The sequence below is a fragment of the Oncorhynchus mykiss genome, chromosome 29, assembly GCF_057628025.1.
Source record: "Oncorhynchus mykiss isolate SJ-2025 chromosome 29, ASM5762802v1, whole genome shotgun sequence".
In the NCBI taxonomy this organism is placed as follows: domain Eukaryota; kingdom Metazoa; phylum Chordata; class Actinopteri; order Salmoniformes; family Salmonidae; genus Oncorhynchus; species Oncorhynchus mykiss.
This window is the reverse complement of record NC_143050.1, coordinates 11,433,832-11,446,434: the sequence shown is the minus strand read 5'-3', so window position 1 is coordinate 11,446,434 and position 12,603 is coordinate 11,433,832. Positions and strand designations below refer to the sequence as shown.

General features: G+C 42.0%; 1 protein-coding gene across 2 annotated transcripts in view; it reads right to left on the bottom strand.

Moving 5' to 3' along the window:
- The window catches only part of LOC110510203 (A disintegrin and metalloproteinase with thrombospondin motifs 2), an 89,948-nt gene that overhangs the window by 12,686 nt on the left and 64,659 nt on the right, over nucleotides 1–12,603 (bottom strand). For both annotated transcript variants that reach the window (XM_036967492.2, XM_090226503.1), the window contains exons 5-9: nucleotides 10,367–10,450; nucleotides 9,289–9,445; nucleotides 8,703–8,808; nucleotides 3,424–3,570; nucleotides 1,012–1,144 (exon numbers count right to left, since the gene is read on the bottom strand). In XM_036967492.2, coding sequence (XP_036823387.2) covers nucleotides 1,012–1,144; nucleotides 3,424–3,570; nucleotides 8,703–8,808; nucleotides 9,289–9,445; nucleotides 10,367–10,450 — 627 coding nt within the window. The remainder of the gene's footprint in view (nucleotides 1–1,011; nucleotides 1,145–3,423; nucleotides 3,571–8,702; nucleotides 8,809–9,288; nucleotides 9,446–10,366; nucleotides 10,451–12,603) is intronic.

The window sequence follows — 12,603 nt, the reverse complement described above, 5'->3', positions numbered from 1 at the left end:
ACAGTGATTTAGTCTACATTGAAATCACCTCATCATTGCTTATTCCATCACCATCAATCAAAATATCAACCAGTGTGAGAACATACATGTAAGCTGAACCTAAAGACATGGAAAACTTAATGGAGGCATGTTTACGTGTGGGTGTGTGTACACATGAAGACAGGTCTGTAAAATACGTCACCTTACAGTGCACCAGATTCATAATATACTAGCTCTGAATGACACAAACGTTCATCAATGTCACAAAGAATAGACAGTGACATAGTTAAACACCCTGGCAGACACCTGGTTTGTGGACAACATTAGACAAATAAGCTATGGACACACTTCTCTGACCTAGGCTGATGCCTTACCTGCTTTGCTGAACGGGCCACCCTTTGCAGCTAAGGAAATAGTTTGACAAGAAATTGAAGCAAAGCATCCAAAAGACACTCCCTCCAATTTATTCCAGAATGTGATCCAGAAACCCGCTGTTACAGCTGTTTTCATTTTCCTCTTTCCACATCAAACAAAAACCATCTCGCCCAAATAGTTCAGCCATTTTGAAACAAAACAATGAAACACATTTAAATATAACTGACTCTGAAATGCAGCTTTTCTCTTTAAAGAGGGACAATTAAACTTGTTCGGCATTGTTCTGTGTTTTTTCATCTAAAGAGGTCATACTGCACCAACAGATAAAGTCAGCCTGCTTTTAACTCATGAGTTCATAAAAAAATCATGTTTGCTTCCCTGGATGTCTTAAAAGCTAAGATGGTATACAGTTTTATGGTCACGCCCTGACCTTGACCTAGTTAAAGGGGTCAAGGAGGAAGTTAAGGAATGAAGTCAAGGACGATGGACATAAGAGAGAGGCTCCGTTGGATTTGAGCATCATTGGGGCCCAGATGGTGACCTTTCTAAGAGATGGCTATTAAATTAAATTGGTAGCAGCGCTAGACACTGCTGGTGTGGCGACAGCTTGTTTGGGCATACGGGTACATATGGCTGTGAGGTTGATGAAGGACTCACCGCCGTGCACATGGTGTAGCCGGCGCCAAAGTCAAAGCGACACTGCTCGTCCATAGAGTAGTGGATCCCTGGTAACTGTGGCAACGCCGGCCAGTCATGGTCGAAGGGGTCGTCACGGAGACAGTCATACGAGCTGTGGGAGGAAAACATATTCATTGGAGTTGAAGGGTTTGGTTAAGATCTATCAGTTTAATTAATTATCTCAAAATTGAATGTTCATTGTGTTTTACACTGCAAGGGCGTCAAAAATGTTTACATTTGCAAAAAACGAGTTCTCTATCCATCGTTTTTTGGAATTTTCGATGCTCCTTGACTGTGTAGTGATTACTGGTGAGCTGGTCAGTCAAGAAACTATATAAATGTAAGGGAATGGGAAAGGGGATTCCTAGTCAGTTGTACAACTGAATGCCATCAACTGAAATGTGTCTTCCGCATCTAACCCAACCGCTCTGAATCAGAGAGGTGCGGGGGTCAATTGATGGTGCACATTGATTATTAGTGAGTTGAACAGTCAATAAACTGTATGAATGTAGGTCCATTATCATTTCTACACAGTTTCCATTTGGTTTTAGTCATTTTAAACTATATGAATTACAGTGGGGAAAACAAGTATTTGATACACTGCCGATTTTGCAGGTTTTCCTACTTACAAAGCATGTAGAGGTCTGTCATTTTTATCATAGGTACACTTCAACTGTGAGAGACGGAATCTAAAACAAAAATCCAGAAAATCACATTGTATGATTTTTAAGTAATTAACTTGCATTTTATTGCATGACATAAGTATTTGATCACCTCCCAACCAGTAAGAATTCCGGCTCTCACAGACCTGTTAGTTTTTCTTTAAGAATCCCTCCTGTTCTCCACTCATTACCTGTATTAACTGCACCTGTTTGAACGTGTTACCTGTATAAAAGACACCTGTCCACACACTCAATCAAAGAGACTCCGACCTCTCCACAATGGCCAAGACCAGAGAGCTGTGTAAGGACATCAGGGATAGAATTGTAGACCTGCACAAGGCTGGGATGGGCTACAGGACAATAGGCAAGCAGCTTGGTGAGAAGGCAACAACTATTGGCGCAATTATTCGAAAATGGAAGTTCAAGATGACGGTCAATCACCCTCGGTCTGGTGCTCCATGCAAGATCTCACCTCGTGGGGCATCAATGATCATGAGGAAGGTGAGGGATCAGCCCAGAACTACACGGCAGGACCTGGTCAATGACCTGAAGAGAGCTGGGACCACAGTCTCAAAGAAAACCATTAGTAACACACTACGCCGTCATGGATTAAAATCCTGCAGCGCACACAAGGTCCCCCAGCTCAAGCCAGCGCATGTCCAGGCCCATCTGAAGTTTGCCAATGACCATCTGAATGATCCAGAGGAGGAATGGGAGAAGGTCATGTGGTCTGATGAGACAAAAATAGAGCTTTTTGGTCTAAACTCCACTCGCCGTGTTTGGAGGTAGAAGAAGGATGAGTACAACCCCAAGAACACCATCCCAACTGTGAAGCATGGAGGTGGAAACATCATTATTTGGGGATGCTTTTCTGCAAAGGGGACAGGACGACTGCACCGTATTGAGGGGAGGATGGATGGGGCTATGTACCGCGAGATCTTGGCCAACAACCTCCTTCCCTCAGTAAGAGCATTGAAGATGGGTCGTGGCTGGGTCTTCCAGCATGACAACAACCCAAAACACACAGCCAGGGCAACTAAGGAGTGGCTCTCTAAGAAGCATCTCAAGGTCCTGGAGTGGCCTAGCCAGTCTCCAGACCTGAACCCAATCGAAAATCTTTGGAGGGAGCTGAAAGTCCGTATTGCCCAGCGACAGCCCCGAAACCTGAAGGATCTGGAGAAGGTCTGTATGGAGGAGTGGGACAAACTCCCTGCTGCAGTGTGTGCAAACCTGGTCAAGAACTACAGGAAACGTATGATCTCTGTAATTGCAAACAAAGATTTCTGTACCAAATATTAAGTTCTGCTTTTCTGATGTATCAAATACTTATGTCATGCAATAAAATGCAAATGAATTACTTAAAAATCATACAATGTGATTTTCTGGATTTCATCTCTCACAGTTGAAGTGTACCTATGATAAGAATTATAGACCTCTACATGCTTTGTAAGTTGGAAAACCTGCAAAATCGGCAGTGTATCAAATACTTGTTCTCCACACTGTATATTTTCCTCAAACCACCAAACCATTTGTTTGGAACCATGCCATAAGGGATGAGCCCCAAGGCTGCAATACACACACAGAGATATCCCTCCCTCCATAATTAACCTAATCTAATCTGTACAAGACCATAAGACAACATAAAGCCATGTTATCCTGGGGCAGAGATGTGTATGTCCTGACTGTGGCACCAGAGAGAGGTCAGAGGTCAGGGTTGACCTGGACTCACTTCAGGTACTTGTTGAGCTCCTCCTGGCTGCATCGGGACCAGTGGAATCGATGGAAGGCAGCCTGCACCAGAGGGGCCATGATGCTTCCCATGGGCACCTCATCACCACATTCATTACCAGGGGGGCCATCGTGCTCCATACCCAGCCTGACAGGGGGGCGTCACATAAACAGCAGGCACTAATTACACGTCTGGGAGTATGCATGCAGGTGTACCGTGTGCTGTATTCACTTTCAATAGAGTTAACCTACAAAATGTAAATGCCTCTAACTGTAGTAATACACGTGTTTGTGTATACTGTGTGTTGAATGGTGTTTGTGTATACAGTGTGTTGAATGGTGTGTGTATACTGTGTGTTGAATGGTGTGTGTATACTGTGTGTTGAATGATGTGTGTATATAGTGTGTTGAATGGTGTGTGTATACTGTGTGTTGAATGGTGTGTGTATACAGTGTGTTGAATGGTGTGTGTATACTGTGTGTTGAATGGTGTGTGTATACTGTGTGTTGAATGGTGTGTGTATACTGTGTTGAATGGTGTGTGTATACTGTGTGTTGAATGGTGTGTGTATACAGTGTGTTGAATGGTGTGTGTATACTGTGTGTTGAATGGTGTGTGTATACAGTGTGTTGAATGGTGTGTGTATACAGTGTGTTGAATGGTGTGTGTATACTGTGTGTTGAATGGTGTGTGTATACAGTGTGTTGAATGGTGTGTGTACAGTGTGTTGAATGGTGTGTGTATACTGTGTGTTGAATGGTGTGTGTATACTGTGTGTTGAACGGTGTTTGTGAATACAGTGTGTTGAATGGTGTGTGTATACTGTGTGTTGAATGGTGTGTGTATACAGTGTGTTGAATGGTGTGTGTATACTGTGTGTTGAATGGTGTGTGTATACAGTGTGTTGAATGGTGTGTGTATACTGTGTGTTGAATGGTGTGTGTGTATACAGTGTGTTGAATGGTGTTTGTATACTGTGTGTTGAATGGTGTGTGTATACTGTGTGTTGAATGGTGTGTGTATACAGTGTGTTGAATGGTGTGTGTATACTGTGTGTTGAATGGTGTGTGTATACAGTGTGTTGAATGGTGTGTGTATACTGTGTGTTGAATGGTGTGTGTATACAGTCTGTTGAATGGTGTGTGTACAGTGTGTTGAATGGTGTGTGTATACTGTGTGTTGAATGGTGTGTGTATACTGTGTGCTGAACGGTGTTTGTGAATACAGTGTGTTGAATGGTGTGTGTATACTGTGTGTTGAATGGTGTGTGTATACTGTGTGTTGAACGGTATTTGTGAATACAGTGTGTTGAATGGTGTGTGTATACAGTGTGTTGAATGGTGTGTGTATACTGTGTGTTGAATGGTGTGTGTATACAGTGTGTTGAATGGTGTGTGTATACTGTGTGTTGAATGGTGTGTGTATACTGTGTGTTGAATGGTGTGTGTATACTGTGTTGAATGGTGTGTGTATACTGTGTGTTGAATGGTGTGTGTATACAGTGTGTTGAATGGTGTGTGTATACTGTGTGTTGAATGGTGTGTGTATACAGTGTGTTGAATGGTGTGTGTATACAGTGTGTTGAATGGTGTGTGTATACAGTGTGTTGAATGGTGTGTGTATACAGTGTGTTGAATGGTGTGTGTATACTGTGTGTTGAATGGTGTGTGTATACAGTGTGTTGAATGGTGTGTGTACAGTGTGTTGAATGGTGTGTGTATACTGTGTGTTGAATGGTGTGTGTATACTGTGTGTTGAACGGTGTTTGTGAATACAGTGTGTTGAATGGTGTGTGTATACTGTGTGTTGAATGGTGTGTGTATACAGTGTGTTGAATGGTGTGTGTATACTGTGTGTTGAATGGTGTGTGTATACAGTGTGTTGAATGGTGTGTGTATACTGTGTGTTGAATGGTGTGTGTGTATACAGTGTGTTGAATGGTGTTTGTATACTGTGTGTTGAATGGTGTGTGTATACTGTGTGTTGAATGGTGTGTGTATACAGTGTGTTGAATGGTGTGTGTATACTGTGTGTTGAATGGTGTGTGTATACAGTCTGTTGAATGGTGTGTGTACAGTGTGTTGAATGGTGTGTGTATACTGTGTGTTGAATGGTGTGTGTATACTGTGTGTTGAACGTGTTTGTGAATACAGTGTGTTGAATGGTGTGTGTATACTGTGAGTTGAATGGTGTGTGTATACTGTGTGTTGAACGGTATTTGTGAATACAGTGTGTTGAATGGTGTGTGTATACAGTGTGTTGAATGGTGTGTGTATACTGTGTGTTGAATGGTGTGTGTATACAGTGTGTTGAATGGTGTGTGTATACTGTGTGTTGAATGGTGTGTGTATACAGTGTGTTGAATGGTGTGTGTATACTGTGTGTTGAATGGTGTGTGTATACAGTGTGTTGAATGGTGTGTGTATACTGTGTGTTGAATGGTGTGTGTATACTGTGTGTTGAATGGTGTGTGTATACAGTGTGTTGAATGGTGTGTGTACAGTGTGTTGAATGGTGTGTGTATACTGTGTTGAATGGTGTGTGTATACTGTGTGTTGAATGGTGTGTGTATACTGTGTGTTGAATGGTGTGTGTATACAGTGTGTTGAATGGTGTGTGTATACTGTGTGTTGAATGGTGTGTGTATACCGTGTGTTGAATGGTGTGTGTGTATACTGTGTTGAACGGTGTTCGTGTATACTGTGTTGAACGGTGTTTGTGTATACTGTGTGTTGAATGGTGTGTGTATACTGTGTGTTGAATGGTGTGTGTATACTGTGTGTTGAATGGTGTGTGTATACTGTGTTGAACGGTGTTTGTGTATACTGTGTTGAACGGTGTTTGTGTATACTGTGTTGAACGGTGTTTGTGTATACTGTGTTGAACGGTGTTTGTGTATACTGTGTGTTGAATGGTGTGTGTACAGTGTGTTGAATGGTGTGTGTATACCGTGTGTTGAATGGTGTGTATACTGTGTGTTGAATGGTGTGTGTATACCGTGTGTTGAATGGTGTGTGTATACTGTGTGTTGAATGGTGTGTGTATAACGTGTGTTGAACGGTGTTTGTGTATACTGTGTTGAACGGTGTTTGTGTATACTGTGTTGAACGGTGTTTGTGTATACTGTGTTGAACGGTGTTTGTGTATACTGTGTGTTGAATGGTGTGTATACTGTGTGTTGAATGGTGTGTGTATACAGTGTTGAATGGTGTGTGTATACTGTGTGTTGAATGGTGTGTGTATACTGTGTGTTGAATGGTGTGTGTATACTGTGTTGAATGGTGTGTGTATACTGTGTGTTGAATGGTGTGTGTATACAGTGTGTTGAATGGTGTGTGTATACTGTGTGTTGAATGGTGTGTGTATACAGTGTGTTGAATGGTGTGTGTATACAGTGTGTTGAATGGTGTGTGTATACTGTGTGTTGAATGGTGTGTGTATACAGTGTGTTGAATGGTGTGTGTACAGTGTGTTGAATGGTGTGTGTATACTGTGTGTTGAATGGTGTGTGTATACTGTGTGTTGAACGGTGTTTGTGAATACAGTGTGTTGAATGGTGTGTGTATACTGTGTGTTGAATGGTGTGTGTATACAGTGTGTTGAATGGTGTGTGTATACTGTGTGTTGAATGGTGTGTGTATACAGTGTGTTGAATGGTGTGTGTATACTGTGTGTTGAATGGTGTGTGTGTATACAGTGTGTTGAATGGTGTTTGTATACTGTGTGTTGAATGGTGTGTGTATACTGTGTGTTGAATGGTGTGTGTATACAGTGTGTTGAATGGTGTGTGTATACTGTGTGTTGAATGGTGTGTGTATACAGTGTGTTGAATGGTGTGTGTATACTGTGTGTTGAATGGTGTGTGTATACAGTCTGTTGAATGGTGTGTGTACAGTGTGTTGAATGGTGTGTGTATACTGTGTGTTGAATGGTGTGTGTATACTGTGTGTTGAACGGTGTTTGTGAATACAGTGTGTTGAATGGTGTGTGTATACTGTGTGTTGAATGGTGTGTGTATACTGTGTGTTGAACAGTATTTGTGAATACAGTGTGTTGAATGGTGTGTGTATACAGTGTGTTGAATGGTGTGTGTATACAGTGTGTTGAATGGTGTGTGTATACTGTGTGTTGAATGGTGTGTGTATACAGTGTGTTGAATGGTGTGTGTATACTGTGTGTTGAATGGTGTGTGTATACAGTGTGTTGAATGGTGTGTGTATACTGTGTGTTGAATGGTGTGTGTATACAGTGTGTTGAATGGTGTGTGTATACTGTGTGTTGAATGGTGTGTGTATACTGTGTGTTGAATGGTGTGTGTATACAATGTGTTGAATGGTGTGTGTACAGTGTGTTGAATGGTGTGTGTATACTGTGTTGAATGGTGTGTGTATACTGTGTGTTGAATGGTGTGTGTATACTGTGTGTTGAATGGTGTGTGTATACAGTGTGTTGAATGGTGTGTGTATACTGTGTGTTGAATGGTGTGTGTATACCGTGTGTTGAATGGTGTGTGTGTATACTGTGTTGAACGGTGTTTGTGTATACTGTGTTGAACGGTGTTTGTGTATACTGTGTGTTGAATGGTGTGTGTATACTGTGTGTTGAATGGTGTGTGTATACTGTGTGTTGAATGGTGTGTGTATACTGTGTTGAACGGTGTTTGTGTATACTGTGTTGAACGGTGTTTGTGTATACTGTGTGTTGAATGGTGTGTGTATACTGTGTGTTGAATGGTGTGTGTATACTGTGTGTTGAATGGTGTGTGTATACTGTGTGTTGAACGGTGTGTGTATACTGTGTGTTGAATGGTGTGTGTATACTGTGTGTTGAATGGTGTGTGTATACTGTGTTGAACGGTGTTTGTGTATACTGTGTTGAACGGTGTTTGTGTATACTGTGTGTTGAATGGTGTGTGTACAGTGTGTTGAATGGTGTGTGTATACTGTGTGTTGAATGGTGTGTATACTGTGTGTTGAATGGTGTGTGTATACCGTGTGTTGAATGGTGTGTGTATACTGTGTGTTGAATGGTGTGTGTATAACGTGTGTTGAACGGTGTTTGTGTATACTGTGTTGAACGGTGTTTGTGTATACTGTGTTGAACGGTGTTTGTGTATACTGTGTGTTGAATGGTGTGTATACTGTGTGTTGAATGGTGTGTGTATACCGTGTGTTGAACGGTGTGTGTATACTGTGTGTTGAATGGTGTGTGTATACTGTGTGTTGAATGGTGTGTGTATACCGTGTGTTGAACGGTGTGTGTGTATAAGTGTGTCTCACACGTGTCCAGTCTCGTGTGCCACAACAAAGGCAGAGGAGAAGCCATCCTCGTGGTTGAGAGTGCAGCTCCGCACTGGGTGGCACATACCCGTCACAGGAGCGTAACCTAAGCAACGAGAGAAAGAGAGGTAAAGAGAAAGAGAGAGGAGAGGAGGGAAAAAGTGTGAGAGAGAGAGAGAGAGAGAGAGAGAGAGAGAGAGAGAGAGACAACCTGTCCTCTATGCTTATTGTAAATGCTTATTGTAATTGCTTATTGTAATTGTTATTGTTCAATGTAAGGTTATTTTGACCCTTGATTATTGTTGTTACTGTTGTCCATTTGACCATATTGATTATTATTATTTTAATGATGTTAATATTGTAAATCTCCAAAGTAAGCTTTGGCAATACGTACATTGTTGCGTCATGCAAATAAAGCAAATTGAATTTAATTGAAAGCGAGAGAGAGAGAGAGAAAGGGAGAGAAAGAGAGAGAGAAAGAGAGAAAGGAGTGTGTATACTGTATGCACACAACTGATGTCTATATTGTACGAGAGCACCTGATGTGTATATTGTATGAGAGCATATTAATAAGTATGTCCAGTACCTTGCATGCCGGAGGGGCCAAACTCCTGTCTGGTGAGGAAGATGGCATGGTCATGGTACTCTGCATCATTCCTGTCTTCCTTCTGCTGCAGGAAGGCCCAGCGACATACATTCTCCAGACTCTGAGACGGGTTCCCCAGCTCTATCAGACTCAAAGACTGGAGCCAATACAGGAAAGGACTGTCACCACATCAACTCAGTCCCTTCTTACAAACTCTGTAAGAGGATGTTGTATATTTCCCAGAATGTCTGCAGTGCATTGAAATGACTTTTTTTCCAAAGTATTCGTGGCATATCCTGCTAGCCAGTAGGTGGTACTCTTGAAGTTCCAAATGCCTTAGAGGTGGCACACCGATGCCATGACAGCAAATTAGGAATTCTCTCACATAAACTGGCAATCACAGGCAATCCATAATACAATTAATGTAACACCTAACACACCAAATGAGAAAAAGCCTTACTCTGTAGCTATAGTAATGGGGTTTTACTGTTAAATACACTGTTTCCAAAAGTAGATACAGTACAGGTGGATTATTTTCTTTAAATCTTTTTTTTTTTAATTGGAGGGGGGGGCATTTTAAACATTATACAGACAGATAGGGAGAGGGCAAAACACAAACAGCTCTCCAACCACATCAACCCCGCACCAACCCCCCACCAACCCCCAATCAACCCCCCACCAACCCCAAACCAACCCCCCACCAACCCCCCATCAACCCCACACCAACCCCCCATCAACCCCACACCAACCCCCCATCAACCTCACACCAACCCCCCATCAACCCCCATCAACCCCACCACCAACCCCCCATCAACCCCACACCAACCCCCCATCAACCCCACACCAACCCCCCATCAACCCCACACCAACCCCCCATCAACCCCACACCAACCCCCCATCAACCCCCATCAACCCCACACCAACCCCCATCAACCCCCACCAAACCCCAAGCTCCAACAGAGCTCCACCCTAATACCAGACAGAGTACAGGAGTATTTCAACATGGGGATTGGTCTACCTCCTACAGGTTACATCCGCTGACTATGTTAGTGAATGACTGAGACCTACTGTGTCTTACCTTTGCAGGACACAACATGATGATCCGGACCAGAACCACGTTGATGTGGGCACCCAGGGTACCATCCTGGTAAATCTCATTCACCTGCAGAGACAGACAAACAGACAAACCAGACATGGGCATGTGGCCTGACAATAGAGCACATAATCTTATACCACAGCATTGTTGAATACTAGTTTTTGATTGGCTAGAAATGCATTCTAGAGTGGGCATTAATACCAGATATTTGGAATGCATATCACCTTAACAGGACCTGGTTAACAGCACCTGGTATATCTCCATCTGACATTGATATGTTGGAATTTGATCAACGCATCATTAGTTTGCACCTCTTCCCCAGAAATGCACCTCTTTCTAGAAATGCACCCTCTTCCCCAGTAATGCACCTCTTTCTAGAAATGCACCTCTTCCCCAGTAATGCACCTCTTTCTAGAAATGCACCTCTTCCCCAGTAATGCACCTCTTTCTAGAAATGCACCTCTTCCCCAGAAATGCTCTTCCTGTAATGCGATATAAATGTGTGTCTCTCTCTGAGAGGAGGTCCTATTCAAAAAGTCTCCACACATACAATTAGTGTATAAAACATTATGAACACTAATATTGAGATGCACCTAGCGCTGTGGCGTTATTTTGTAGTATGAAGAATACAATTGAACAAATTATTTGAGGGAGTGCGCAGATGAGGCTATTCTGTGTTGAGCGGGTAACAAAGAAATAGGTCCTCCTAGATGCTTCATTTAGAGTTAATAATGTAACTTTAGTTGTTCTACAAATGTTGGGCTATATGTTTACATTTGTATAGATTGTAAGGCTGCATGATGTGACTCTAATGATGATTTGAAAAAAGTTGCTTGAAAAGCATGCGCTCTGCTTGTTTTTTTTGCGCAGGATGTACACACTTCATCAGTCTCTCATTCACAACTTGACAAGCACTTGATAATGCCTCAAATTTAAATGCGGCATCCCCTTTGTGTGGCCGTAATGCACCCTAAACAAATCCATGCCTTTTATGTCCAGTAGCCATTGTGCCCTTGGCCCGGAGTGCTGCACGCTCTGATGTACCACTCACTCACATGGCTCTCCATCACCTGATTAGGTCTTTCTCACAGGCTACAAGTGAAGACAGACACATTGGAGAAACAACTGTGCACATCCTTATCCAATTGCTAGGTGCATATTGAAGATATTGGAAGATCTATCCACGTTTAGTTTTCGTCAGCCAACAAGATAAGTAGGCCTGATGAACAGCAAAAGCACTAGCCTATGTCAATCTACTATCCTCCACAGCACAAAAGTTGACCTATTCTATTATGTGTGAGGAATAAATATTCCAAACATAGTCTGGGACAGTTAGATCTCAAAAGACAGTTTTTGGCACAATTCTCGAATTATATATATATTTTTTCAAAACAATAAGTTAAAATCTCTGAACAACTAGTTTCTTGTTCACACCAGATTTGAATTTCTTATTAATTTAAGCAAATTGCATGTGCTTTGGCATGTGTGCAAAAGAGGAAGTACATTTGTCTACAATTTGCACAATAACTACATGCACATGGCTGATCAAAACTGATCACAACTTCTAAACATTCTTTCATCATGTGAGCCATCACATGCAAAATTATCCATTAAATTATCTAAATCTGCCAGACATACAGTACATTTACAGTGCCTTGCGAAAGTATTCGGCCCCCTTGAACTTTGCGACCTTTTGCCACATTTCAGGCTTCAAACATAAAGATATAAAAATGTATTTTTTTGTGAAGAATCAACAACAAGTGGGACACAATCATGAAGTGGAACGACATTTATTGGATATTTCAAACTTTTTTAACAAATCAAAAACTGAAAAATTGGGCGTGCAAAATTATTCAGCCCCTTTACTTTCAGTGCAGAAAACTCTCTCCAGAAGTTCAGTGAGGATCTCTGAATGATCCAATGTTGACCTAAATGACTAATGATGATAAATACAATCCACCTGTGTGTAATCAAGTCTCCGTATAAATGCACCTGCACTGTGATAGTCTCAGAGGTCCGTTAAAAGCGCAGAGAGCATCATGAAGAACAAGGAACACACCAGGCAGGTCCGAGATACTGTTGTGAAGAAGTTTAAAGCCGGATTTGGATACAAAAATATTTCCCAAGCTTTAAACATCCCAAGGAGCACTGTGCAAGCGATAATATTGAAATGGAAGGAGTATCAGACCACTGCAAATCTACCAAGACTTGGCCGTCCC